The sequence below is a fragment of the Natator depressus genome, chromosome 9 (genome assembly GCF_965152275.1).
Source record: "Natator depressus isolate rNatDep1 chromosome 9, rNatDep2.hap1, whole genome shotgun sequence".
NCBI classification, from domain to species: Eukaryota; Metazoa; Chordata; order Testudines; family Cheloniidae; genus Natator; species Natator depressus.
In genome coordinates, this window is record NC_134242.1 from 47761668 (window position 1) to 47787318 (window position 25651).

The 25651-nt window shown below is 41.6% G+C and overlaps 1 protein-coding gene across 6 annotated transcripts in view; it reads left to right on the forward strand.

The window, feature by feature from the left end:
- Positions 1-25651, forward strand: part of STAG1 (STAG1 cohesin complex component) — a 363241-nt gene that overhangs the window by 166531 nt on the left and 171059 nt on the right. For all 6 annotated transcript variants that reach the window (XM_074964074.1, XM_074964070.1, XM_074964075.1 and 3 more), the window contains 2 exons: positions 1446-1519; positions 10311-10434. In XM_074964074.1, coding sequence (XP_074820175.1) covers positions 1446-1519; positions 10311-10434 — 198 coding nt within the window. The remainder of the gene's footprint in view (positions 1-1445; positions 1520-10310; positions 10435-25651) is intronic.

The window sequence follows — 25651 nt, forward strand, 5'->3', positions numbered from 1 at the left end:
TCCTTTAGCACTCTCGGATGCAACTCGTCCGGCCCCATGGACTTGTGCACGTCCAGCTTTTCTAAATAGTCCCTAACCACCTCTTTCTCCACAGAGGGCTGGCCATCTACTCCCCATGTTGTGATGCCCAGCGCAGCAGTCTGGGAGCTGTCCTTGTTAGTGAAGACAGAGGCAAAAAAAGCATTGAGCACATTAGCTTTTTCCACATCCTCTGTCACTAGGTTGCCTCCCTCATTCAGTAAGGGGCCCACACTTTCCTTGGCTTTCTTCTTGTTGCCAACATACCTGAAGAAACCCTTCTTGTTCCTCTTAACATCTCTTGCTAGCTGCAGTTCCAGATGCGATTTGGCCCTCCTGATTTCATTCCTACATGCCCGAGCAATATTTTTATACTTTTCCCTGGTCATATGTCCAACCTTCCACTTCTTGTAAGCTTCTTTTTTATGTTTAAGATCCGCTAGGATTTCACCGTTAAGCCAATCTGGTCGCCTGCCATATTTACTATTCTTTCTACACATCGGGATAGTTTGTCCCTGTAACCTCAACAGGGATTCCTTGAAATACAGCCAGCTCTCCTGGACTCCTTTCCCCTTCATGTTAGTCCCCTAGGGGATCCTACCCATCCGCTCCCTGAGGGAGTCGAAGTCTGCTTTCCTGAAGTCCAGGGTCCGTATCCTGCTGCTTACCTTTCTTCCTTGCGTCAGGATCCTGAACTCAACCAACTCATGGTCACTGCCTCCCAGATTCCCGTTCACTTTTGCTTCCCCCACTAATTCTTCCCTGTTTGTGAATGTTATACCTAACATTAAGCATGTGCATTGAAGTCAGTGGCAGTTAAGCACATACTTAAAGTCAAGCAGATGCTTTAATGCTTTCCTGAATTGGGGCTACAAGTTGGAAAATTTTATTCTTTTAAATTCATAATTAGGCCTTGTAAGTTTTTAAGGCCCGGCTTGACAAAGCCCTGTTTGGGATGATTTAGTTGGTGTTGGTCCTGCTTTGAGCAGGGGATTGGACTAGATGACCTCCTGAGGTCTCTTCTAATCCTAATATTCTGTCATTCTATGATTTCCAGAGATGCTGAGCACCTGCAGATCCACTTACTTAAATGAAGATTGAAGGTGGTCAGCAGAATTGGGCACTTAATCTCTCCTTGCCTCAATTTTCTTTGCAAAAAAGGGGGCTCATACTTAGTCAAAGGGTTGCTTCTCAGTCTAAATTCATTAATGTTTGTAGAATGTGTTATCTTCCTTCCATGAAGGCACTATATATGTATAAAATGTTTTTATTTATACCTATTGGGAAGAAGAGAAATGCAAATTATAATACCTTTGAATGAAGCATACTTCTCAAATCAAGTTAGTATAATGTTTCAGGATGCTAATACTATAAATTATCAGGATGCCAGTCTGAAATATTAGTGATCTTTTATTTCTTTTTTGCAGCTGCAAGAAAACCAAGATGAAATCGAAAATATGATGAACTCTATTTTTAAGGGCATATTTGTTCATAGATACCGGTAAGAGAATGAGCATTGTAGAGGGCCTTATTTGCTGAATTCAATACAAATTTATGTTGATTTTTCTTGTGGTGTAACATTCTAGGTCCCACTGAAACAAAACTAAAACCATTATAATCTTTGAAGTTAAGAAAGAGAATTTAGGTGTCTCCCTTTTTACCCAAATAAGTAAGATACCCAGACAACCTTAATTTGGTCCTAAGTAACACCATAGGGGAGAAAAAATGAAAAAAGTGAATCCACTGTTAAAAAGCCGTTTCACCTAAGGTGGGACCACAAAGACTGAAATGCCATAATAATAATAAGCATATGGTTATTTCATGTTGTACGGAGCAAAAAAGTTAATTGGGTGCCTTCACTGTCCATTTAAATGTCTTAACGTTTTGGATGTCTTCTAAGTTTAACCTTAACTCTAAATTTCCTGGATTTGTAATTCTTGTTTTAGCTACAATTACAAACATTATTATAGTGATTTTTGTCCTTAAATTACTGATGTGTACTCTCCATCTTAATTCCAATTTAACAATGTTTTTACTTGGGAATTTGGGGGTGGGGGGCTTTAAATAAGTTTTAGAGACAGATAAACCAGCAGGTTCTGGCAGCTTTATGCTAATTTGGAGCAGTGCAAATCAATTAATTTACAATGGCCAGTTAAAATTAATTTATGGCTGCTTCACATCACAGATAGTGCAAAGCAGCTGGAGCATACTGGTGAATTTGTTCCTTATTTTACAACTGATTGCTTGGCTTATTTATGTAAGATAAGATAATATTTTAACGTTGTAATTAATTGTTTAAAAACATGTAAACTTGCGAAGTAAGCTTCCAGGATATGAAACTGTGGAATTCAACTGTTTTAGTCATAAAGAAACATATGTTGTTCAACTTTAAAATTTTGCAAAAAGAAAAGGAGTACTTGTGGCACCTCAGAGACTAACAAATTTATTTGAGCATAAGCTTTTGTGAGCTACAGCTCCCTTCATCGGATGCATTTTGGTCATCTATGAAAACCTTGAGACAGACTGGGCAAAAAGAGAACAGTGGGTGGGTAACAGTGGGGCTGCCTGGGGGGTGTGAACAGAAATATGTGGGGTTGTTAGGAAGTTCATAGAATCATAGAATAACAGAGTTGGAAGGGACCTCTGGAGGCCATCTAGTCCAACCCCCTGCCCAGAGCAGGACTAGTCCCAACTAAATCATCCCAGCCAGGGCTTTGTCAAGCCTGACCTTAAAAACTTCTAAGGAAGGGGATTCCACCACCTCCCTAGGTAACGCATTCCAGTGTTTCACCACCCTCCTAGTGAAAAAGTTTTTCCTAATATCCAACCTAAACCTCCTCCACTGCAACTTGAGACCATTACTCCTTGTCCTGTCATCTGCTATCACTGAGAATAGTCTAGATCCATCCTCTTTGGATCCACCTTTCAGGTAGTTAAAAGCAGCTATCAAATCCCCCCTCATTCTTCTCTTCCGTAGACTAAACAATCCCAGTTCCCTCAGCCTCTCCTCATAAGTCATGTGTTCCAGTCCCCTAATCATTTTTGTTGCCCTTCGCTGGACCCTCTCCAATTTCTCCACATCCTTCTTGTAGTGTGGGGCCCAAAACTGGACACAGTACTCCAGATGAGGCCTCACCAATGTCGAATAGAGGGGAACGATCATGTCCCTCGATCTGCTGGCCATGCCCCTACTTATACATCCCAAAATGCCATTGGCCTTCTTGGCAACAAGGGCACACTGTTGACTCATATCCAGCTTCTCGTCCACTGTCACCCCTAGGTCCTTCTCTGCAGAACTGCTGCCTAGCCATTCGGTCCCTAGTCTGTAGCGGTGCATTGGATTCTTCCGTCCTAAGTGCAGGACTCTGCACTTGTCCTTGTTGAACCTCATCAGATTTCTTTTGGCCCAATCCTCCAATTTGTCTAGGGCCCTCTGTATCCTATCCCTACCCTCCAGCATATCTACCACTCCTCCCAGTTTAGTGTCATCCGCAAACTTGCTGAGAGTGCAATCCACACCATCCTCCAGATCATTAATGAAGATATAGAACAAAACCGGCCCCAGGACCGACCCTTGGGGCACTCTGCTAGATACCGGCTGCCAACTAGACATGGAGCCATTGATCACTACCCGTTGAGCCTGACAATCTAGCCAGCTTTCTACCCATCTTCTAGTGCATCCATCCAGCCCATACTTCTTTAACTTGCTGACAAGAATACTGTGGGAGACCGTGTCAAAAGCTTTGCTAAAGTCGAGGAACAACACGTCCACGGCTTTCCCTTCATCCACAGAACCAGTTATCTCATCATAGAAGGCAATTAGATTAGTCAGGCATGACTTTCCCTTGGTGAATCCATGCTGACTGTTCCTGATCACTTTCCTCTCGTCTAAGTGCTTCAGAATTGATTCCTTGAGGACATGCTCCATGATTTTTCCGGGGACTGAGGTGAGGCTGACCGGCCTGTAGTTCCCAGGATCCTCCTTCTTCCCTTTTTTAAAGATTGGCACTACATTAGCCTTTTTCCAATCTTCTGGGACTTCCCCCGATCGCCATGAGTTTTCAAAGATAATGGCCAATCACATCCTCCAATTCCTTTAGCACTCTCGGATGCAACGCATCCGGCCCCATGGACTTGTGCAAGTCCAGTTTTTCTAAATAGTCCCGAACCACTTCTTCCTTCACAGAGGGCTGGCCACCTCCTCCCCATGCTGTGCTGCCCAGTGCAGTAGTCTGGGAGCTGACCTTCTTCGTGAAGACAGAGGCAAAAAAAGCATTGAGTACGTTAGCTTTTTCCACATCCTCTGTCACTAGGTTGCCTCCCTCATTCAGTAAGGGGCCCACACTTTCCTTCACTTTCTTCTTATTGCCAACATACCTGAAGAAACCCTTCTTGTTACTCTTAACATCCCTCGCTAGCTGCAACTCCAGGTGTGATTTAGCCTTCCTGATTCCATTCCTACATGCCCGAGCAATATTTATATACTCATCCCTGGTCATTTGTCCAATCTTCCACTTCTTGTAAGCCTCTTTTTTGTGTTTAAGATCAGCAAGGATTTCACTGTTAAGCCAAGCTGGTCACCTGCCATATTTACTATTCTTTCTACACATCGGGATGGTTTGTCCCTGTAACCTCAATAAGGATTCTTTAAATACAGCCAGCTTTCCTGGACTCCTTTCCCCCTCATGTTCTTCTCCCAGGGGATCTTGCCCATCAGTTCCCTGAGGGAGTCAAAGTCTGCTTTTCTGAAGTCCAGGGTCCGAATTCTGCTGCTTTCCTTTCTTCTTTGTGTCAGGATCCTGAACTCGACCATCTCATGGTCACTGCCTCCCAGGTTCCCATCCACTTTTGCTTCCTCTACTAATTCTTCCCAGTTTGTGAGCAGCAGGTCAAAAAGAGCTCCGCCCCATTTGGTTCCTCCAGCACTTGCACCAGGAAATTGTCCCCTACAGTTTCCAAAAACTTCCTGGATTGTCTGTGCATGGCTGTATTGCTCTCCCAGCAGATATCAGGATGATTGTAGTCGCCCATGAGAACCAGGGCATGCGATCCAGTAGCTTCTGCGACTGGCCGGAAGAAAGCCTCGTCCACCTCATCCCCCTGGTCCAGTGGTCTATAGCAGACTCCCACCACGACATCACCCTTGTTGCTCAGGCTTCTAAACTTAATCCAGAGAGACTCAGGTTTTTCTGCAGTTTCATACTTGAGCTCTGAGCAGTCATACTGCTCCCTTACATACAGTGCAACTCCCCCACCTTTTCTGGCCTCCCTGTCCTTCCTGAACAGTTTATACCCATCCATGACAGTACTCCAGTCATGCGAGTTATCCCACCAAGTCTCCGTTATTCCAATCACATCATAATTCCCTGACTTTGCCAGGACCTCCAGTTCTCCCTGCTTGTTTCCCAGGCTTTGTGCAAGTTGGTTGGAGATGACAAGGGGAAGGGGAATCTGAGGTTTCTGCATGGGTAAGGTGGACAGAGGAATTTAGTGGTAATGTTAGAATAGAGGGAGAAGACCAGACATGTGCATGGGTCTTATGGAGTCCTGTTATGTGCAGAGGGGCCTGGGTTAGGAAGAGCAATGCTGTGAACTAGGCAGGTGTCGGAGGTGGGCTCTCAGGCCTTTGATGTCAAGGCATGGTGCTTGAAAGGCTGCCCATGGCAATGTTGCCTCAGCTTGACTGTGGGAAGCTAAGGCAGGAACGTAGGGGGAGCCTTTAAAAGACAGAGGCACTGCGACTCAGGGTCTGGGATCCCCCCACCTCTTTGAATAGCACTGATTTCCCTAATACAGCCCTCTTCTCTACAAACCACCCTTTTGCCCCTAGGCTTTATGCACAACCTTGCTTCCTTTTGCCCCACACATCTACATTCTGTCCCCGTCTCCCACATAGCCTCATTTACTATCTGCTTGGTTCTTTCAACACTAGAAAGCAGCACTATGAAAAACAGGAGAGTTGCCAAGTGCTTGGAGGGCAAGGATGTGTGAATGAAGATGTGAAGGGGCACAAGGGAAAGGTCAGCAGGTCTCTGATATGTTGCGAAGTAGAGAAGAGGATGTCCAGGGGCGTGGGTTAAGTGGGGATATGAGCATGATACTGCATTCAAAGGATTTGAGGTGGGTTTTTTTGCATTTGTGTTGTGATGGAAATAGGGTGGCTATCCTGCTTCCATGCTTACCTCTCAGGGTCTGGGATTGTGATTTGTCAAGTAGTCTACAGTGAAAGAGATGAGCTGGCACTGGGTCTGTGGCATTATGTAGCCAGGTTTGATGGTGCAGACTAGAAAGTGGATCTCTTATTAGTAACCAGATTATGAATGTCAGAATTCCTCTGCCCACTGACATTGAACTGCATAAGCTGAAGCTCTTGAGCTTGATTGTGCTCTGACGCCTCATTGTAAAGACATTAGAGTTATACCATTGAAGTGGGCATAACCCTAACCCTAAAACTGGTCTGAGAGCAGAATCAGACTGTGTTGGTATGTGCCTTTGCATTAGCTCTAAATGGGAACTCCAGATCCATCTAAGTAGGAACGCAAGCTGACGTGTAATGGATTTATTAAGTGTTGATCTACTGCTGGACCAGATGCCTTGGAAGAGAGAGGTTTGCTTGACACTCCCTAGCATTATGTTGGTGTCATGATGCGGGAGGAGTCAGAGGTTGCAAATCATCATCTTTTAGTGCAGAAAGGCGTCACAGAGGTATTTTAGGTTTTGAATTACATAACTAACATGAAGATGGGGGATCGTGGTCTTGTCACCAAACAGAGGGAGGAAAAAGCTCTTCTCTCTGCTAGTAGCAGTTTTGAGGGATTTTGCAGCCCTCACCCCCACCCACACATTGTGGTGGTATAGCCTGTAAAAAAACAAAAAAATTCCATACTCCATTGGATGGAAGATTAACACTTAAAGCTGACTTACTGGCCCATTCTCCCACTGGTGATGGTGATGGGAAATAACTGTAGCTGCCGTTGCTGCTAAGGGATAGCGGAGAGGAGTAGATGGTTTTTCAAAGACTCTCCTGTCAATCCAAGCATCTTCTCATGCTGCTGCCAGCAACGAAAACCCTTGTTTCTGTCAGTGTTGTTTTGGGAAGGAGAAACCTGATGGATGACTTCTTGTCTGCGGACAAGGGGCATATGCCAGTATTTACACAGCTGGCTCTATGAGATGTTTGCCGCCATTGATCATGGGATTGTGCTGTCTCACTATATACATTTAGCAGAGGTTATGGGAATGTGTTGAGAGGGTGATAATAGGCTGCTCCTGTGCCTGTCTGCAAAGCCCTTACCTGTGAAGTTAATCAGGGATCCATCCTCTCTCCGGTTTCTTCAATTTTTATGGAGCCATTTGGAGAGATAGTGAGACGACACAGACTGAAATGCCAGCAGTATGTGGACAACATAATGCATTACATCTAATTCCAGCTGCCCCAGCTCTGCTGGTGCCCAAGGAACATACAAACTTGAATGAAGGGTAGCTGACTGAAGCCAAACCCAGGCAAAAAGAAAGTGATGTTGGTGAGGAGAGTGAAGCACTTCAAAGAACTCTCCACCCCTATAATGGCCTTAAAGCTTTCTTCCCTCAGATGATCAAGATGGTCTGTAGACTTGGGGTCCTTTTAGTCTCCTCCCTCCATGTACAGGTAGTTATGATTGCAAAAAAATGCCTTTTCTATGTACAGTTAGCTAGGACATTCTTCCCCGTCCTGATGGATTCATACTTGGTCACAGTAATCTATGCATTGGTGACTTCCAGGTTTAATTAGGAATTAAACTTTTGACCTTAGAAAGGTTCAGCTGGTTTGGAATACAGCCTGCCTGTGTAGCAACACAGGGTGTTGTCTATTATTCTAGTCCTTTACACTGGCTTCTCTTTTAATATTAAGTGAAATGGAAGATTTCAGTACTGATAACTTATTGGAAAAGGTACAGAGAAAAGCAACAAAAATGATTAAGGGTATGGGACGATTCCATCTGAGTAAAGAGTAAAAAGACTGGAACTTTTCAACTTGGAAAAGAGAAAACTAAGAGGGGATATGATAGAGGTCTATGAAATCATGAATGGTTTGGAGATAGTGAATAAGGAAGTGTTATTTACTAGGTTCAAGGAATTCAGGAAATCACAGAGGCTGTTTGTCTTTTATGGTACTGAGAGTAAAAGACAGGCAATTACATCATAGTGCCTAAGTGAGTTAGGCTTTGTACAGAGGAATGTTACAAAGAAACTAGGGCTGTCGATAAATCACAGTTAACTCACGTGATTAACTAAAAAAAATTAATCGTGATAAAAAATAATCACGATTAATCACAGTTTTTATTGCACTGTTAAATAATAGAATACCAATTGAAATTTATTAAAGGGGAGAGAAAAGAATAGCAAAGAGAGAAAGTGCAGCTTCTGTCTCTGATGTTGATTTTCACTTGCATCCTCATTGCTGAAAAAAACAGATGCAGCACATGGTCTAATCAACCACTCTGAGACCTTGCAAACTTTACCAGCATTGAAGTGTTTAGGATATTGTTTTTAGTTGCCTTTTTGGTCATGACTCATACCAGTGTTACAGAATATGCAGTCTTCAATGGGTGAGCCAGACTCTCATTAGACAAAAGAAAAAGGAGAGGGATATAAGAGAATAAATAAGTAGGGAAGGAAAAGAACACACAAAGGTGTTTCAAAGGGGGGAGGGATAGCTCGGTGGTTTGAGCATTGGCCTGCTAAACCCAGGGTTGTGAGCTCAATCCTTGAGGGGGCCATTTAGGGATCTGGGGCAAAAATTGGGGATTGGTCTTGCTTTGAGCAGGGGGTTGGACTAGATGACCTCCAGAGGTCCCTTCCAACCCTGATATTCTATGATTCTAATGTGTCACACTCACACACACAAAGTCTCACATCTCTGGTGGTATTCAGGATTTAGCCAAAGCTGGTGGAGATGGCAATGTCATCTGGCTCCATCTCTCTGGCCGGGTCTGGTCAGGGCATCTTTCAGGATTATGATGAAGGAGATCTGGATTCCCAGGAGACTGTTGGTGTGGCAACCATTATGGTGAAGCTTGCTCCTTTCTCTTCTCTTGCCTTTCCATCAGCCAGTATCGTGTTAACCTCCATCTGTTCATCTATATTAATTTTGTTTAAGGGAGTGGTAGGCAGAATGGTCCATCCTCTCATTATTTTGTCCTCCAATAAAACCACTTTTCAACATACCAATTTTGGTTCATTAATTTTTGGTCTCACACTGTTCTTGTTTACCAGATATAACCTTTATGCAGTCTTTGAATTATATCTGTCGGCCTTTTTGTTTGTACTAATACAGTCTTTCTCTCTCCCTTTTGGAACTTTTCCCATCATTGTTTATTATTATAGGCTATTCTGGCACTTTATGAATGTTCACACACTTTTTATAGTTAAGCTCACAATTAGGGTAAGTTTTTAGACCCAGTTATCACAGCAGATGGGACCCGTAGAACCACCCAAGACCAGTAGGTTGGGCTGCAACCTGGGTGTTCACATCCACAACTTCCCTGACTGCAATGAAGATCTCTGGTCCTCTCTCATGTGATCAGTTTGTATGCAGTCCTGTGGCCTGCCCCTGCATCGGCTCCTTTGATCTCTCTGCAGGCAATGAATCATAGGACTGGGTCAAACCTGGTGGCTTTGCAACCTTCAGCTTCTCTCCCCACCTTGGAGTCATCCAGCACCTCCAGTTCCTCACGTTCATCTCAGGAATGAAGATCTGAGCAGGGTTCTCTCGCTGAAAAAAACTAGATTGATTCCTCCTCATTGCTTCCAAGCTTTCAGGCTCCTCTTCACAAAAGGAGCCTGAACACTCATAGAAGTATCCAGACAAAAAAAGAGTCAAGCAACCAGATAGATCTTTGTAGATCATATTTTGGAAACATGGAGTAGACGAAGTTGAGACATTAAGATCGACAGCTACTTATGGAACCTTGAAATAATGGAAGAAAAGAGATGGAGTAATTGAGTGGAGTAGAGTGAAAATCTCTCTTTAGGATGGCAAAAACAGCATACTTAAATACAGAGAGGATGGGATGAAACTGTTGAGTTGGTGTGTTTTGAGGATGATAAGTTTAGAGACATCAGAGTTGAACACAAAGATAAAAGAGGACAAAATCAGAGTATGGATATGGTGGAGAAAGTAAAAACAGACCCATAAATATTGTGGTATTATAAGGTGCTAGTAAATTGTCACTAGACTAATGGGGATGAAGGGAAAATTGTATTTGACTAGAATCTTGTTAAAGAGTATTATTTTTTTTCTTTTTCTCTAGTGATGCTATTGCTGAGATTAGAGCTGTTTGTATTGAGGAAATTGGAGTGTGGATGAAAATGTACAGTGATGCCTTCCTGAATGATAGTTATTTAAAATATGTCGGTTGGACACTACATGACAGGGTAAGTAATATTTTCCAGAGTATGACACCAGGAAAAGTGAATGTTTCCTTTTCCTGTTCAATATATCACCTTTTGATTTTTCTTCCTTTCATTTATTTCTTGACTGATATATTTCTGTAGTCGTCATCTTTTGTGTAGCTTAAAACCAGCAATGTTAGATGTCCAGGTCTAGGCTGGTAATCCAGTTGATTGCTTCAGGTGACATGGAGTGGATGACAGAGAAACTACTAAAATATGATTGTTTGGGACATTGGCTGACATGATGTCGCATAGTTTGAAGTTCATTTCCATACTCACAAATAGGTTTGGATCTTAGTTTCCATTTATGGAGGCGGTTAGGTGCCTCTGATTTTCACGGGGGAAAAACCCTGAGTCTTTGAGCTCTTGCACTGCAAGCCAAAAAGGTTTTCTGGATTTAAGTCAGAGTCTTCAGATATTATTTAAGTCTTCCTGTATTGGGAGATCCTTGTTCCCTCAAATATGATGGGACCCCTGCAGGATTCCTGTGTTGCAACAAATTTGGGGTGAGTGCATGTACACCAGTACAGGAAGCTATGGTTGTGGCTTTGATTTTTACTATGCCTGTAATGATATGCATGACTGTGTTAAGTTGAGAGTTGACAAGTGATGTGAGGGAGCTATGTGCCCAGATGGGTGAGCAGTATTCTGCAGTATAGTTGACAAGGGCCACTGCAGAGGTCCGTAGAATTTTTTGCATCAGCTCCCCAGGTCATTCCTGCCCATTTTTGGATAAGATTTATACGCATTTTTATTTTATCATGGATATTTTTCAGGTACTAGTGATTTTTGAGATTTTGGTCTATGGTTACACCAAAATATTTTGGGATAGGATCGTATCTTACCTACTGGCCACAGAAGTCCAAGTACAATTCTGGTCTACCTGTTTGATTGTTTAGATTAAATGCTGATACAACTATCTTAGTGGGGTTTGGTTTTAGTCAGAGCAATGTCATCAGCACAGACAAATTTCTGTGATGATGTTTGAGGAAGGTTGCTCGTATAGATATTAAACAGAATTGGTGATAGGGCTGATCCTTGTGGTAGACTATCATTGACAGTGCATGGCCTGCTGACCTGGTCACCAAGGAAAACATGAAATCTATGATTGGTCAGAACTTCTCAGAAGAATTTTATCATTGCATTGCATGGAATAATTTTGCTGGCTTTTAGAAGGAGGCAATAATATCCCTCATACCATATTGTATGCCTCAAATAAGTCTAAGAAAGCTGCCTCAGTTGTGAGTTTTCACTGGAATTCCACCTTTGTGTGGTGTTAAGGCTAATACTTGGTTAGTACAGCTGCAGCCTGGTTATATACCTGCTTGTTTGGTTGGTAGCATTGCTTTTACAGGCAGTATGATCCTTGCCAGTAATATTCTCTCCATAAGCTTGTATGACATGCAGAGGAGTGAGATAGGCTGGTACTATAAAGGATTACCGGTTAGCTTCCCAGGTTTGGCAGCCTCGCACCGGATTCTCAGGACAAACCCTGAGGAATGGATATTGGAGAACAGTATTGCCAGCCATTTTTTGTACTTAGCTCTGAGATTTTTAACACATTCTGGCAAAACACCATCAGGTCCTGCAGCATTCCCAGCTTTCATGAGTGAAAAGGTCTTATTGACCTCCTCAACAGTGAAGGGCAGTGGAAGCAGGGCGGAGGCAAGTGGTAAGATGACTATTCGCCAGAGTATTCTGCGCACATTGCGCTCAATAAACTTGTCCTGTGGTGCTTTTTATGTGCATAAGAAGTATTCCTGCAGTCACATCAGCTGAGACTTTAGTATTTCACTGTTTTACTGGCTTTGCAGGCCCATGCTGGTGCAATAATATCCAAGCTTAGCAACTGGAGTGAGTAAAGTACAGAGCTTCAACCATTTCAGTCCATCCTTGGCGGTGCACTAACTTCAGTGACTCTAGTAAGGATGTTGAATATTTACATAATCAAACACTTGGCACTCCTTTCTGTTTTCTTCATTCCACAATAAGGTATATCCTTTTCAGTGGCCATAAGGGATATTTTTTCTTATACCTATTTAGATGATTTGGATGAAACAATCAAAATTTTCAGGTGTTGTTGGAATCACATAGATGGTAGATTCAGTTGTCACAGTGAATCCTGGACAGTTTGCCTTTTGCAACTCCCATTGCAATTTAGGCAATGACATGATTACTGGGAGTCCAATCCCAATATGGATTATCACCAGTCGATGCTGACTGCATGGAAAGTTGCCAAGAATATTTTTGGAGGGATTCTGACAGATTCTGAACTAGTCTTTGGTGAGGAAACCTAGATCTAGGTTTCAGTGGGTTCCAATGGGAAGAATGAGAAGTGTCTGTCTCTGTCTTTCACACTGAAAAGGAGCTAGACGTCTTCATTTGATGACCGTTCCAGAAGTGCCTTGCCTGCAGTATCATTACTAACATAGCCCCACATTGCGTGGTGGCTATTGAAATCACCAACATATATAACCAGGTGATAGGCTGTAGGTAATGGGGGAGAAGGCTCGTCAACATTTTGTGATTTATACACATTAACTACTGTTATATTGTTGATTCTTATTGAGATGATAAAGATTCCAGAGTTGCTCCTGGCATCTGTTTTGTCATAATCCTTAATGTCCTGCTTGCGTATATAGCAAGACCAAGTTTTGGGTGATGGGAGAGGTGACGAGATTGTAGCTGGCAATATGACAGCGTGATTCTTGGATGTCATCTTTGATATGGGTTTCTTGCAGAGTAATGTCTTTGGCTATGTCTATACTACGGACCTTATAGCAGCACAGCTGTACCGCTGCAGCTGCACTGCTGTAAAGTCTCCTGTGTAGCTGCTCTATGCCGGTGGGAGAAAGAACTCCTGCCAGCATAATTCAGTCACCCCCACTGAGCGTCAGTAGGTATGTTGGCAGGAGACACTCTCCCGCCGACATAGCACTGTCCACACTAGCGCTTTTGTCAGTGAAACTTTTATCAGTTGGGGTGGGTTTTTTTTCATACCCTTGACTGACAAAATTGCTAGTGCTGACATAGCCTTTGATCATGCATTGCGTACATAATGCAAGCTAGGTAGTTGCTATTAGATTGGGATGCACCTTCAACATTCAGCTGGCAAATTTGAAAGGCTGAGGCTTATGATTCTCTTAGAGTGGCTCTGGAAGGAGTCACTTTTTGCAGGATAACTATTTCCTTTGATCAGTCCAGGGTTTTGCTGAGTGACATTTGGATGCTGATTTGATAATCTTGGTTATATCTAAGTATGTGACAGGGCAAACCATGAGAAGGTTGTCATCACCTGCACATATCAGTAGTTGAATTAAATAACTGCGTGCTAGCTGATGTCTGAATTTTTTGATGAGTTTTGTCTTCACTAGAGTATTTATCAGCTGTTCCCTTCCATATTGCTTTTCCTCTGGTCATGGGAAAGGGGACTGGTCTTCCACGGACACCTCTGAGAATACTTGCTATCAGGAATGGTATGGAAGGAGAGACTTAAATAGTGTTTTGCCTTTATTACATGCTGCATTAGTCTTTCAGTCAGCTGGCAATTGAAAGGAATAACCTGGGCCTCCAAGTCATCTTTACTGAACAGGAGGAGACAGTGATCTCTGGTATCCTCCAATCTAGAGAGAGGAAAAGCAAAGCTTCCTATACATCCTGGGAATAGACCATTTACTGGAAGCCAAGAAGAAAGCAGCTAAAGGTTTCATTGAAGAGGGCAAGCTTGTTTCTCAACATTCCCTGAAAGCAGCCTATAATGCTTCCAATGAAACAGCTAGATCTTAGGCTACAAACATCACATTTCGGAGATACTCCTGGCTGTTCTTGTCAGGTATCTGTGGGTGCCCGGATAAGAACTGAAGTCCTTTTCTTAGAAAGACAGCAAGAGAGAAGGTGTGTTCACTCACAGAGTGGACGAACCCTTGCAATAGTTTAAATGAGACTAAGTTTCATAGACTTTAAGGTCAGAAGAGGCCATTATGATCATCTAGTCTGACCTCCTGCACATTGCAGGCCATAGAACCTTGCCCTCCCACTCCTCTGATGTGACCTCTGGCTGAGTCCCTGAAGTCCTCAAATCATGATTTAAAGATTTCAAATTACAGAGAATCCAGCATTTACTCCATTTTAAACCTGCAAATGACCCATGCCCCATGGTGCAGAGGAAAGTGAAAAACCTCCAGAGTCTCTGCCAATCTGACCTGGGAAAAAATTCCTTCTCAACTCAGTTGGACCCTAAGCACATCAGCAAGAACCACCAGCCAGGCACCTTTGGGAAAGAATTCTCGGTAATAACTCAGATTCTTCCCCATCTTGTGTCCCATCATTGGTTATTTGGGATATTTGCTACTAGGGTGGATTTCATTTAAATCATGATTTAAATCACTAGTCAGGAAGACTTGATTTAATCATGGATTTCTACATAAAAGTGCATTCTTGTTGGTTGTTATAACCTTAATACATATTTTTCACAACGCAGAGATAGATGTAGCGTTCATTTTTAGACGGTACACATGATCCATTTTTTAAGTGATTTATTTTGAAAACTTTTCAGATTAGTTTTACAGCTATATCAGAAAATAAATGATTGTTTGGCTATTTCATTTACCAAAGGTAATTGAAGCAGATATTTATGAAGTCATTGGGAGGCAAACTATCTCCAGTTCAACAGGTTAATCATTAATATTTGGAGGATTTTCTTGCTATGCTGTATTAGGAGGAGAACATCATCAGACAGACATTTAAATTGTTTTATTTAACTAAAACAACAACGTTATGTATTCTGGATTTTTTTTCTTCAACAACAAACATGTAATATTTTAACAAAACAAGCATATGAATTTTTGAATTATTTAAACATTCAAATTTTTTAAAATCAAGTTTGTTTTTGTTAAAATTGTTTTTAACTAAAATAGTTAAATGAAATATTTAAAAAAACAAAAAACAAAAATTAAATCAACTATGTCAGCCAGGTCAACATGAGAAGCTTAAAATATTGGCTTCTGCAGCTAACTCACTCGTCTTCACCTTCATTTTCCTGTTTGTTCATAATCTGGAAAAGAAAAACAAGCTTTCCTGCTATTTCAGGTCCCAAACGATTTCTCAATTTGGAATGAGTTAGTCCAAAGGAAGAAAATATTCTTTCTACACCGTCAGAAGCAGCTACTGCTGTTAAAAGTGAGATTATCACTTCAACAGTCTCTGAATCCAAGTGCTTAAGTGACTTCCACCAGTTCGCTGGTGTGACTTTCTTTAAAACATCATCAGCAAACACACATTTCTTGAATTGAGCAGGGGGCCCTGCTTTGAGCAGGGGGTTGGACTAGATGGCCTCCTGAGGTCCCTTCCAACCCTGATATTCTATACTATGATTCTATGAATGGGTCACGCTTAGCTCTGAAGTTTATTATAGTTGGCATTACGGAGGGATGATTGCTGGGTGTCCATGTCATAACCAACTCCTCTTCTTCAGCAGTTAAGGTTTGACCTTGGTACCAAATATTGAGAGTATTTGCAAGAAAATGAGCTGGAGATAGTTCTTGTCCCATTCGTTTTTTTAATTATTGTAATTTAACTCTGTCATTGCTTATTTCTCTTTTTGAGATCTCACTCAGTTCCTTCCAAATTTCAACAGCGCCAGCAATAAAACAGCGATTTCCCTGCCTTTTGTTCAAGGCTACAGAAACAGGCTTCAGGGTACTCAGCATGTGTTCAACATTTCTCTTAACCTCAATGTTGAGAACTTTGGCTGTGACAGTGCCATCTATTTTTTTCACGATTTTGTTCACAAACTGTCATCAGATTAGGCCAGTTCTTGATATAGTGCTCAAAACAGTCCACTACTGAGTTCCATCCCACGTCTTGTGGGAGAGTTAGCTTGGTTCCTCCCACTTTTTTCAGAGCAGCTGCTGCAAAGTGGTTGATACGGAAGTATTTTGCAATTTCAACAACATTAGCCTTTATTTGTGGAACACTGAAGTCTTTGGCTAGGAGGTGCATCAAATGAGCACTGCAACCGTATGTTATCAGCTTGGGACTCTCTTCTAAATAATTTCTTCTCCTCTTGATTACATTTGCAGCATAGTCTGTGACCAAGCTGCATACTAGACATTTGAATTTTTTTTTCATAGTTTGTTATAGCTTTTCCTGCTACTTCTTGTAAGTATTCTGCTGTGTGTGCATTTCCTGATGTATCAATTGTTTCTGTAAGGAAGACATTCCCTTCTTCTGTTGTCACACAAACACATACAACAGGATCATTGTGGACATTGCTCCACCCATCAAGACTCAGGTTAACAATTTCACCCCCTAAACCTTTCGCACACTGCTCAATTTCTCTTTCATGCACATTATCCAGCAATTTGCCTGCAATAACTGCTCTGTTGGGTGGACTGTATCTTGGTCTTAATGACTGAACCATGTTAATGAAGAGTGGGTTCTCAATCATACGGAAAGTAGAGTTTGTTGCAGAAACAAACCAGGCAATTTTTTCATCAATTACCTCTTTTTGTCATCTGCTGGTTCTTATCACAAATGTATCTGTGGTTGTTTCTGGATGATGGAGATTTTTTTTTTCTTTTTGGTACAGGTGATATACTGTGGGTATGTGACATACATGATGTGACTGAAACACTATCATTGGCAGATACCTCTGAAACTATAGAAAATGATGGTGATCTTCAGGATGGATAGTCTTCAGAATTCTGTATTTTGAGGATGGTTTCTCCTAAACAAAATAAGTCAATGCAGTTATTCAATTATTATTACCATACTGCTCAATTAGTATTACTCATTGCATTCACTGACACTTAGTACTACTTTAAAAGTGAAATTGTAAAAGGAAGATCTGCCTATTTCAGCTATTTATTTTTTAATCACAACTGTATCTAAAATGATAGTACCATCGAGTAACAACTATATTTTTTGCTCAAACATGAGAATTCAAGACTAGTTCAGAACGAAGACAGGCAGTCCTTAAGCAAGAAGTAAGAAATAAAAAAGTTAACCAACCTGAAGATCCTGCATGTTCAGACATGTTCCTTTCATCATCTTCAACACAGCTTCCTCCTGAGAAAGAACACTTCTCATGATGTTGTTTCATTTGGGAAACCAGACCTTGCACTTCTTTGTTGCACTGTTTGTATTTTGCATGCATGCCCATCTTACCCACGGGTAGAGGAACTTCATTAAAATATTCCCAAACTGAGTCTCTCTTACAGCTTGCTGCCATTAAAGGTTTTCCCTTCTGGTGGGAGAATGGTATAGTAGATCTCAAATCAATGAAGGCTACACTGAGAAAGACCTCAAGACTTCTGGAATATGCTGCTCAAACAGTTTCACTTTTGTTTCTACTGCCTGTCCCTCCCTTCTCACATTTATCTCCAGACTTCTTCTCCTTGTCCAGATCTGTTCCGCCCCCAACAATCTTCTATTCATTGAACTTTTTGAAACTTTGCACTTTTAGAGCAAGGTAAGGATTGACTCTGTGTACACAAATTTGCAGAGGGACAATAGGGTTGAGGTCTGTTTTTCTCACCTCTATATATTATTTATTTAAAAACATTTTTCCTGTTCACAAGGATGTTATCTCTGGAGACACAAATCCACAGTTTGAGAATGGCAAAACTAAGCATCTCTGATGGTTTCTTCTAGACTGAGCACTGAGTCCCATTGGGTAGTGTGACAAAGTTCCTACTCTACCTTGGTGGGTCTTGTGCTTATTGGTGAATTTGCTCGCCTTGGAGCTTCACGGCAGCCCTCAGCTTGGCCATTTTTCTGAACCCACAGTCCAGGTTGACTCCTCCTGTGTCTATCCAGGAGTTGGGAGGATTTGGGGGGGTCCCGGGCCCACCCTCTACTCTGGGTTCCAGCCCAGGGCCCTGTGGAATGCAGCTGTCTAGAGTGCCTCCTGGAACAGCTGTGCGACAGCTACAACTCCCTGGGCTACTTCCCCATGTCCTCCTCCCAACACCTTCTTTATCCTCACCATAAGACCTTCCTCCTGGTGTCTGATAATGCTTGTGCACCTCAGTCCTCCAACATTCCGCGTTCTCACTCTCAGGTCCAAGTGCCTCTTGCTCCCAGCTCCTCACACGCACACCACAAACTGAAGTGAGCTCCTTTTTAAAACCCAGGTGCCCTGATTAGCCTGCCTTAATTGATTCTAGCAGTTTTTTGATTGGCTGCAGGTGTTCTAATCAGCCTGTCTTAATTCTCTCCAGAAGGTTCCTGATTGTTCTGGAACCTTCCCTGTTACCTTACCCAGGGAAAAGGGACCTACTTAGCCTGGGGCTAATATATCTGCCTTCTATTACTCTCCTATAGCCATCTGGCCTGACCCTGTCACAGTAGACAGAAAGATTAACCTAAATAATCTATACAGAAGCCTCTGGAGCCCCATAAATTTGAGTCCCTAATCCATGAACTATTGGAACTCATTTACAAAACTTTTCTTAAACACTACATGAATATATTGTCTCATGCTATAGAATTAGAATTTATAATCCCTATTCCATGATGAGATATCTTTGAGCTATAATGTATCTTAATTAAAACTATCTTTAGATAGGTTTTTTTTCCCAAAAAGCATTTTATCAAAAAAATCCAATTTAAATTAAAAAAAATACAATTTTTAAATTTTTTTTTAAATTGATTTTTATCCACCCTGTTTGCTATAAGCAGTTGCAGATTGGCTACATGCCACTTTAGGCAGTCTCATCATACCATCCCGTTCATAAACTTATCAAGCTCAGTCTTGAAGCCAGTTAGGTTTTTTCCCTTCACTGCTCCCTTTGGAACGCTGTTCCAGAACTTCATTCCTCTGATGGATAGAAACCTTTGTCTAATTTGAAGCCTGAATTTGTTGATGGCTAGTTTATATCCATTTGTTCTTGTCAACATTGGTGCTTAACTTAAATAACTCCTCTCCCTCCCTGATATTTATCTCTGTGGTGTACTTATAGAGAGCAGTCATATCTGCCCTCGGCCTTCATTTGGTTAGCTATACAAGCCAAGCTTTTCGAGTCTTCTCTCATAAGGTAGGTTTTGCATTCCTCTGATCAACATAGTAGCCCATCTCTTCACTTGTTGCGGTTTGAACTCATCTTTCTTAAACGTGGAAGACCAGAACTGCACACAGCATTCCAGATCAAGTCTCACCAGTGCCTTGTATAATGGCACTAACACTTCCCTATCTCTACTGGAAATACCTCACCTGATGCATCCTAGGATTGCATTAGCCTTTTTCACGGCCACATCACGTTGGTGGCTCATAGTCATCATGTGATCAACCAATACAGAGTGTCTTACTCCTCCTCTGTCACTTCCAGCTATACGTCGCCAGTTTATAGCAAAAATTCTTGTTAGTCTCTCAGTGCATGACCTTGCACTTTGCACTATTAAATTTCATCCCAATTCTATCACTCCAGTTTTCATGGTCATCCAGATCTTCTTGTATGATATTCCAGTCCTCCTCTATATTAGCAATACCTCCCAACTTTGTGTCATCCACAGTTTTTTTCAGCACACCCTTGCTTTTTGTACCAAAGTCATTAATAAAAATGTTAAATAAGATTGGTCCCAAGACCAATCCGTGAGGAACTCCACTAGATACCTCCCTCAGCCGTGACAGTTCACCTTTCAATATGACTTCTTGTAGTCTCACCTTTAACCAGTTCCTTATCCACCCTTCAATTCTCATATTAATCCCCATCTTTTCCAATTTAACTAATAATTCCCCATGTGGAACTGTATCAGATGCTTTACTGAAATCAGGTAGATTAGATCTACTGCATTTCCTTTGTCTTAAAAAATCAGTTATCTTCTCAAAGAAAGAGATCAGGTTGGTCTGGCATGATCTACTTTTTGTAAAACCATGTTGTATTTTATCCCAGTTACCATTATTCCTCTATTTTCTTAACTACTTTCTCTTTCAAAATTTGTTCCAAGACCTTACATACAAATGAGGTCAAACTAACAGGCCTGTAGTTACCATGAGGTTAAAACATCGTGCTCAGCTTTTAAAAAGGAATACTCCTTGTCCTCAAGCTCCTGTTATAAAAGGCAATGCAATGTTCCCATGTCAACATTCTGAGACTTTTAGTCATTCTCTCCAGTGTACCAGAAAGCAGTCTAAAAACCAGTCTGCAAGACACCAGTCTCTAGGAGGTCCCTCCCAGTCTTCAGCCTCCTCAGTTTTGATGCATTTGTCAGGAGTACAGAACCAATTTCATTGTGTTCTTTACCTTCCTTTAGGGCCACTAGGCCCACTACCAAACAGCTTGAAATCAGATCGTGCAGAATGGCTACTGCATCCTTTTCAGTTTTCACTGCATCCTTTTCAGCTCTAGGCTGCCTCTAAATCCTGCTTCCACATCTCTTCAGGGATCCTACTGATGAGATATTACTTCTAGGTGAATTCTCTTCTACAGAGGGATCCATAGAACAGGTTCAGACTGTGTACCAAAGGAAAAGCTTCTACAGCAGGCACTTCCTCATCCGAAAGAACCTCTCCCCCATATTATCTTGTGGAAACTGAGGAGTTTCATCAAAAGATAAATTCTGCCTGCTGTCTTTGGGAAACATCACCCCCATCTTCCCGCCCTCTGACTGTCACAGTTCTTTCACCCTAAAGGGCATGTACTTCCATGTACTAATACAGTCATTTAGTGTGAGCAACAGACACTTTCAATACAAGGACCTGCCATTTGGACTGTCAGCAGCACACACAGTTTTCACCAAGTGCTTGGCAATGATGGCTGTCCACTTAAGATGAAAAATCAATTTCTGTCCTTACTCAGACAACTGGATGACAAGAACTAGATCCAGTAACCTACTCAGGTTATTAATTCAGACAGCCTGCAGTATCTTCAGATCAGCTGGGAAAAGTTTTCCCTGGTTTCCACCCCACATATATCCTTTCTAGATGCAGTTCTGGATTCCATACAAGTCAAAGGAGAGGTCTGCAGCAATCTCGCCGTATCAAAATCATTTTATATCTGCAAGATCTTTCCTGATAGCTTTAGCCATTTATGTCACCTCTTAGGCTTGTCTCAGGAGGAGACCTCTCCAAGATTCGGTGGTCTAGAATTACAATAACCTACCTTATGTTTTCTGTACCACAGAAATCACATTGCAAGAGTCTGTCATCTCTTAAGCTTCCTCTGCAATAGTAATCACAGAAACATCCAAGCTAGAGGGCATCCGACGAAGGACTGACAATAACCAGCCTCTCATGAGTAGAAGTATGCAAAAGCTCACCAAAAGGAAAGAGGTTACTTAATAGCAACTGGTTTCATAGTGGTAGCCATGTTAGTCTGTATCAGCAAATATAACAAGGAGTCCTTGTGGCACCTTAGAGACGAACAAGTTTATTTGGGCATAAGCTTTCGTGGGCTAAAACCCACTTCATCAGATGCATGGCGTGGAACATACAGTAGGGAGGTATAAATACACAGCATATGAAAAGATGGGAGTTGCCTTACCAAGTGGGGGGTCAGTGCTAATGAGCCAATTCAATTAAGGTGGAAGAGGGCTATTCTCAACAGTTGACAAGAAGGGATGGAAATCACTTTTGTAGCGCTAATGAGGCCAGTGTAAACAAGGTGGCCCATTTCAAACAGTTGACAAGAAGGTGTGAGTATCAACAGGGGGAAATTAGTTTTTGTAGTGACCCATCCACTCCCAGTCTTTATTCAGGCCTAATTTGATGGTATCAAGTTTGCAAATTAATTCCAGTTCTGCAGTTTCTCGTTGGAGTCTGGTTTTGACATTTTTTTGTTGAAGAATGGCCACTTTTAAGTCTGTTATTGAGTGTCCAGAGAGATTGAAGTGTTCTCCTACTGGTTTTTGAATGTTATAATTCCTGATGTCAGATATGTGTCCATTTATTCTTTTGCTTAGAGACTGTCCGGTTTGGCCAATGTACATGGCAGAGAGGCATTGCTGGTACTGGGAGTGGATGGGTCACTACAAAAAGTAATTTCCCCTGCTGATACTCACACCTTCTTGTCAACTGTTTGAAATGGGCCACCTTGTTTACATTGGCCTCATTAGCGCTACAAAAGTGATTTCCACCCCTTCTTGTCAACTGTTGAGAATAGCCCTCTTCCACCTTAATGGAATTGGCTCATTAGCACTGACCCCTCACTTGGTAAGGCAACTCCCATCTTTTCATATGCTGTATATTTGTACCTCCCTACTGTATGTTCCACTCCATGCATCTGATGAAGTGGGTTATAGCCCACGAAAGCTTATGCCCAAATAAACTTGTTCGTCTCTAAGATGCCACAAGGACTCCTCGTTGTTTTTAATAGTAACTGTAGTTCTTCAAGGGTTGCTTCTGTGTACTTCTATATATTATTTTGAGCAGCCCTTGAGGTCCAGCAATGAGCACAGCATAGGCAGACACAAGAATCAAACCCTGTCTTTTTCATGAGGTTTCAGTGACTTGTATTATTTTTCTGGGGTGCCTTATGTCTACTTTGATACCTGGAAAGATATGGGAACAATTATTAAACAATCAATTTGTAAACACCTGGAGGATAACAGGGTTCTAAGGAATATCTGGCATCTGTCCAGAAGAAATCATGTCAGACCAACATAATTTCCTTCTTTGGGTCACTGGCCTAGTGGATGGAGGGGGAAGCAGTAGATGTGATATATCATGATTTTTAGTAAGGCTTTTGGCAGAGTCCCATGTGGCATTCTCATAAGTAAACTAGGGAAATGTGGTCTAGACAGAATTACTAAAAGGTGGGAGCACAGCTGGTTGAAAGACATACTCAGAGTAGTTATCAATGGTTCACTGTCAAACCGGGAGGGTGTATCTAGTGGGGCCGCCGGGGGCAGTTCTGGGTCTGGTATTAAATATTTTCATTAATGACCTGGTTAATGGAGTGGAGAATATGCTTATAATTTATAGATAACACCAAGATGGGCGGGATTACAAGCACTTCGGAGGACAGGATTAGAATTCAAAATTACTTGACAAATCGGAGTATTGGTCTGAATTAAACAAGATGAAATTCAATGAAGACAAGTGCAAAGTACTTCACTTAGGAAGAAAAAATCAAATGCACAAATATGAAATGGGGAATAACTGGCTAGGTGGTAGTACTGCTGAAAAGAATCTGGGGGTTCTAGTGGATCACAAACTGAATGAGTCACCAGTGTGATGTGGCTGTGAAAAAGGCTAATATCATTCTGGATGTATTAACAGGAGTGTTGTGTGTAAGACATGTGAGGTAATTGTCCCACTCTACTCGGTACTGGTGAGGCCTCAGCTGGAGTACTATGTCCAATTCTGGACACCCCACTTTAGGAAAGATATGGAAAAATTGGTGCAAGTCCAAAGGAGAGCAACAAAAATGATAAAAGATTTAGAAAACCAGGTAAGATTAAAAAAACTGGGCATATTTAGTTTTGAGAAAAGAAGGCGGAGGGCGAACCTGATAGCAGTCTTCTAACATGTTATAAAGAGGACAGTGATCAGTTGTCCCTCATGTCCACTGAAGTTAGGACAAGAAGTAATGGGCTTAATATGCAGCAAGGGAAATTCAGGTTAGATATTAGGATAAACTTTCTAACTTAAAGGATAGTTAAGATCTGGAATAGGCTTTCAAAGGGAGGTTGTGGAATCCCCATCATTGGAGCTTTTTAAAAATAGTTTGGAGAAACACCTGTCAGCTATGTTCTAAGTTTAATTGGTCCTGCCACAGCTCTGGGGACTGGACTTGATGACTTCTGGAGGTCCCTTCCAGCCCTACATTTCTATGATTCTATGATATTTTTACTTAGATACACTGTATTATGAATTTTTAAGCAGTAAATTCCCCATTATAACCTTTTCATTGCCTGCACATGGTATTTTTCACCATGGATTCTTAGCGCTTATAAATCTTTGCAGATAACTTTTTTGCCAGAACCTGGTGCATTTGATTAACTGTAGTTTGTTTCCTGATGATAGATAGGTTCACTAGATTGGCACTTATCTACCCCCCATCTCCTCAGAGTTAGAGATGATGGGTTTTTCTTTTTTATATTTCTTAGCTTTGTTTACCATACAGTGTGTTTGAAAAGGCATTGAGAAGAGATCAGTACTTGTGGAAATTTTGCACAAGCTGACCGATGCCCCCTGCTAATGGCTGTTCTCCAAGATCACAACATGGAGCAAAGTCAAATCAGCCTTTCATATTGTAAAGAGAAAAAATTCACTAGGGGGGGTCAATCTTTTGCATATTCAGTGTACATCTTCAGAAGACATTGTTAGAGATGGAAAGCAGGAGCAGGAGGACCCAGAGGTGGAGTGAGTAAACGGACTTCTTTATTGCGGTACTTGTTCCCCTCGACCCAATTGTCGAGTAAGCCCCGAATTAATCATATCACGCTCTTTTATCTAAGTTAATATGTAAATACCCACATTACTACAATGCCCCCCAAAACCCTTATTTAATAATATGAATGCCTATATAGTGAATATTAATAGCTATATACTGAATATAATTATACTCACCCCTGTTTACAGCATTAAGCATATTATACAGACATTTTTACCCTGCAGATACATTTCTTTGCAGTAATTGTAGCCACAAGTTCCCTTAATCAGCAGTTCACAGGGGAGGGAGGAAGGGGCCATGACCCTGAGCTCGTTGATGTAGCCAGGAGAGGAAGAGATGGGGGAGATAACACTTCTTCACGCAAAGGGTATCCTTCAGACAACCATATTCCTTATGCAGCTGCAACGCTTATCTATCCTTAACAAGCAGAAGGGAAAGGAAAAGGATGGCAACTTCATCTATCAAGCGAAGAAATAGTGCTTGCCTGTGCCTTACTCCCTATTACCATGATAGCAGTTACCCAGGTCTTTACTTAACCCTTAGATACCCCAACAGACAAGAGTTTCAAATTATTTTTATATTTTTTTTCCTGGTTTTCAGTTTTTTTGTTTGTTTGTTTTGTTTTCAACATCAACTGAAAGAACCTTTAGAAGCCAACTTTGCACTCAGTCCTGCCTCCATAAACTTCGGTGGTGCAGGTTGGGTCTTTTCTGTATAGAGAAGCAGAAGAATTATAACACTTGTTTTTGTAGAACATTCCCTATTATTTTTGTACATTTTAATTTAACTGCTAGATTGTTTAACAATGTTGGTTTTGGTAACTTATTTACATAGAATTTTAAATGAACAACAAAACTAGAGAT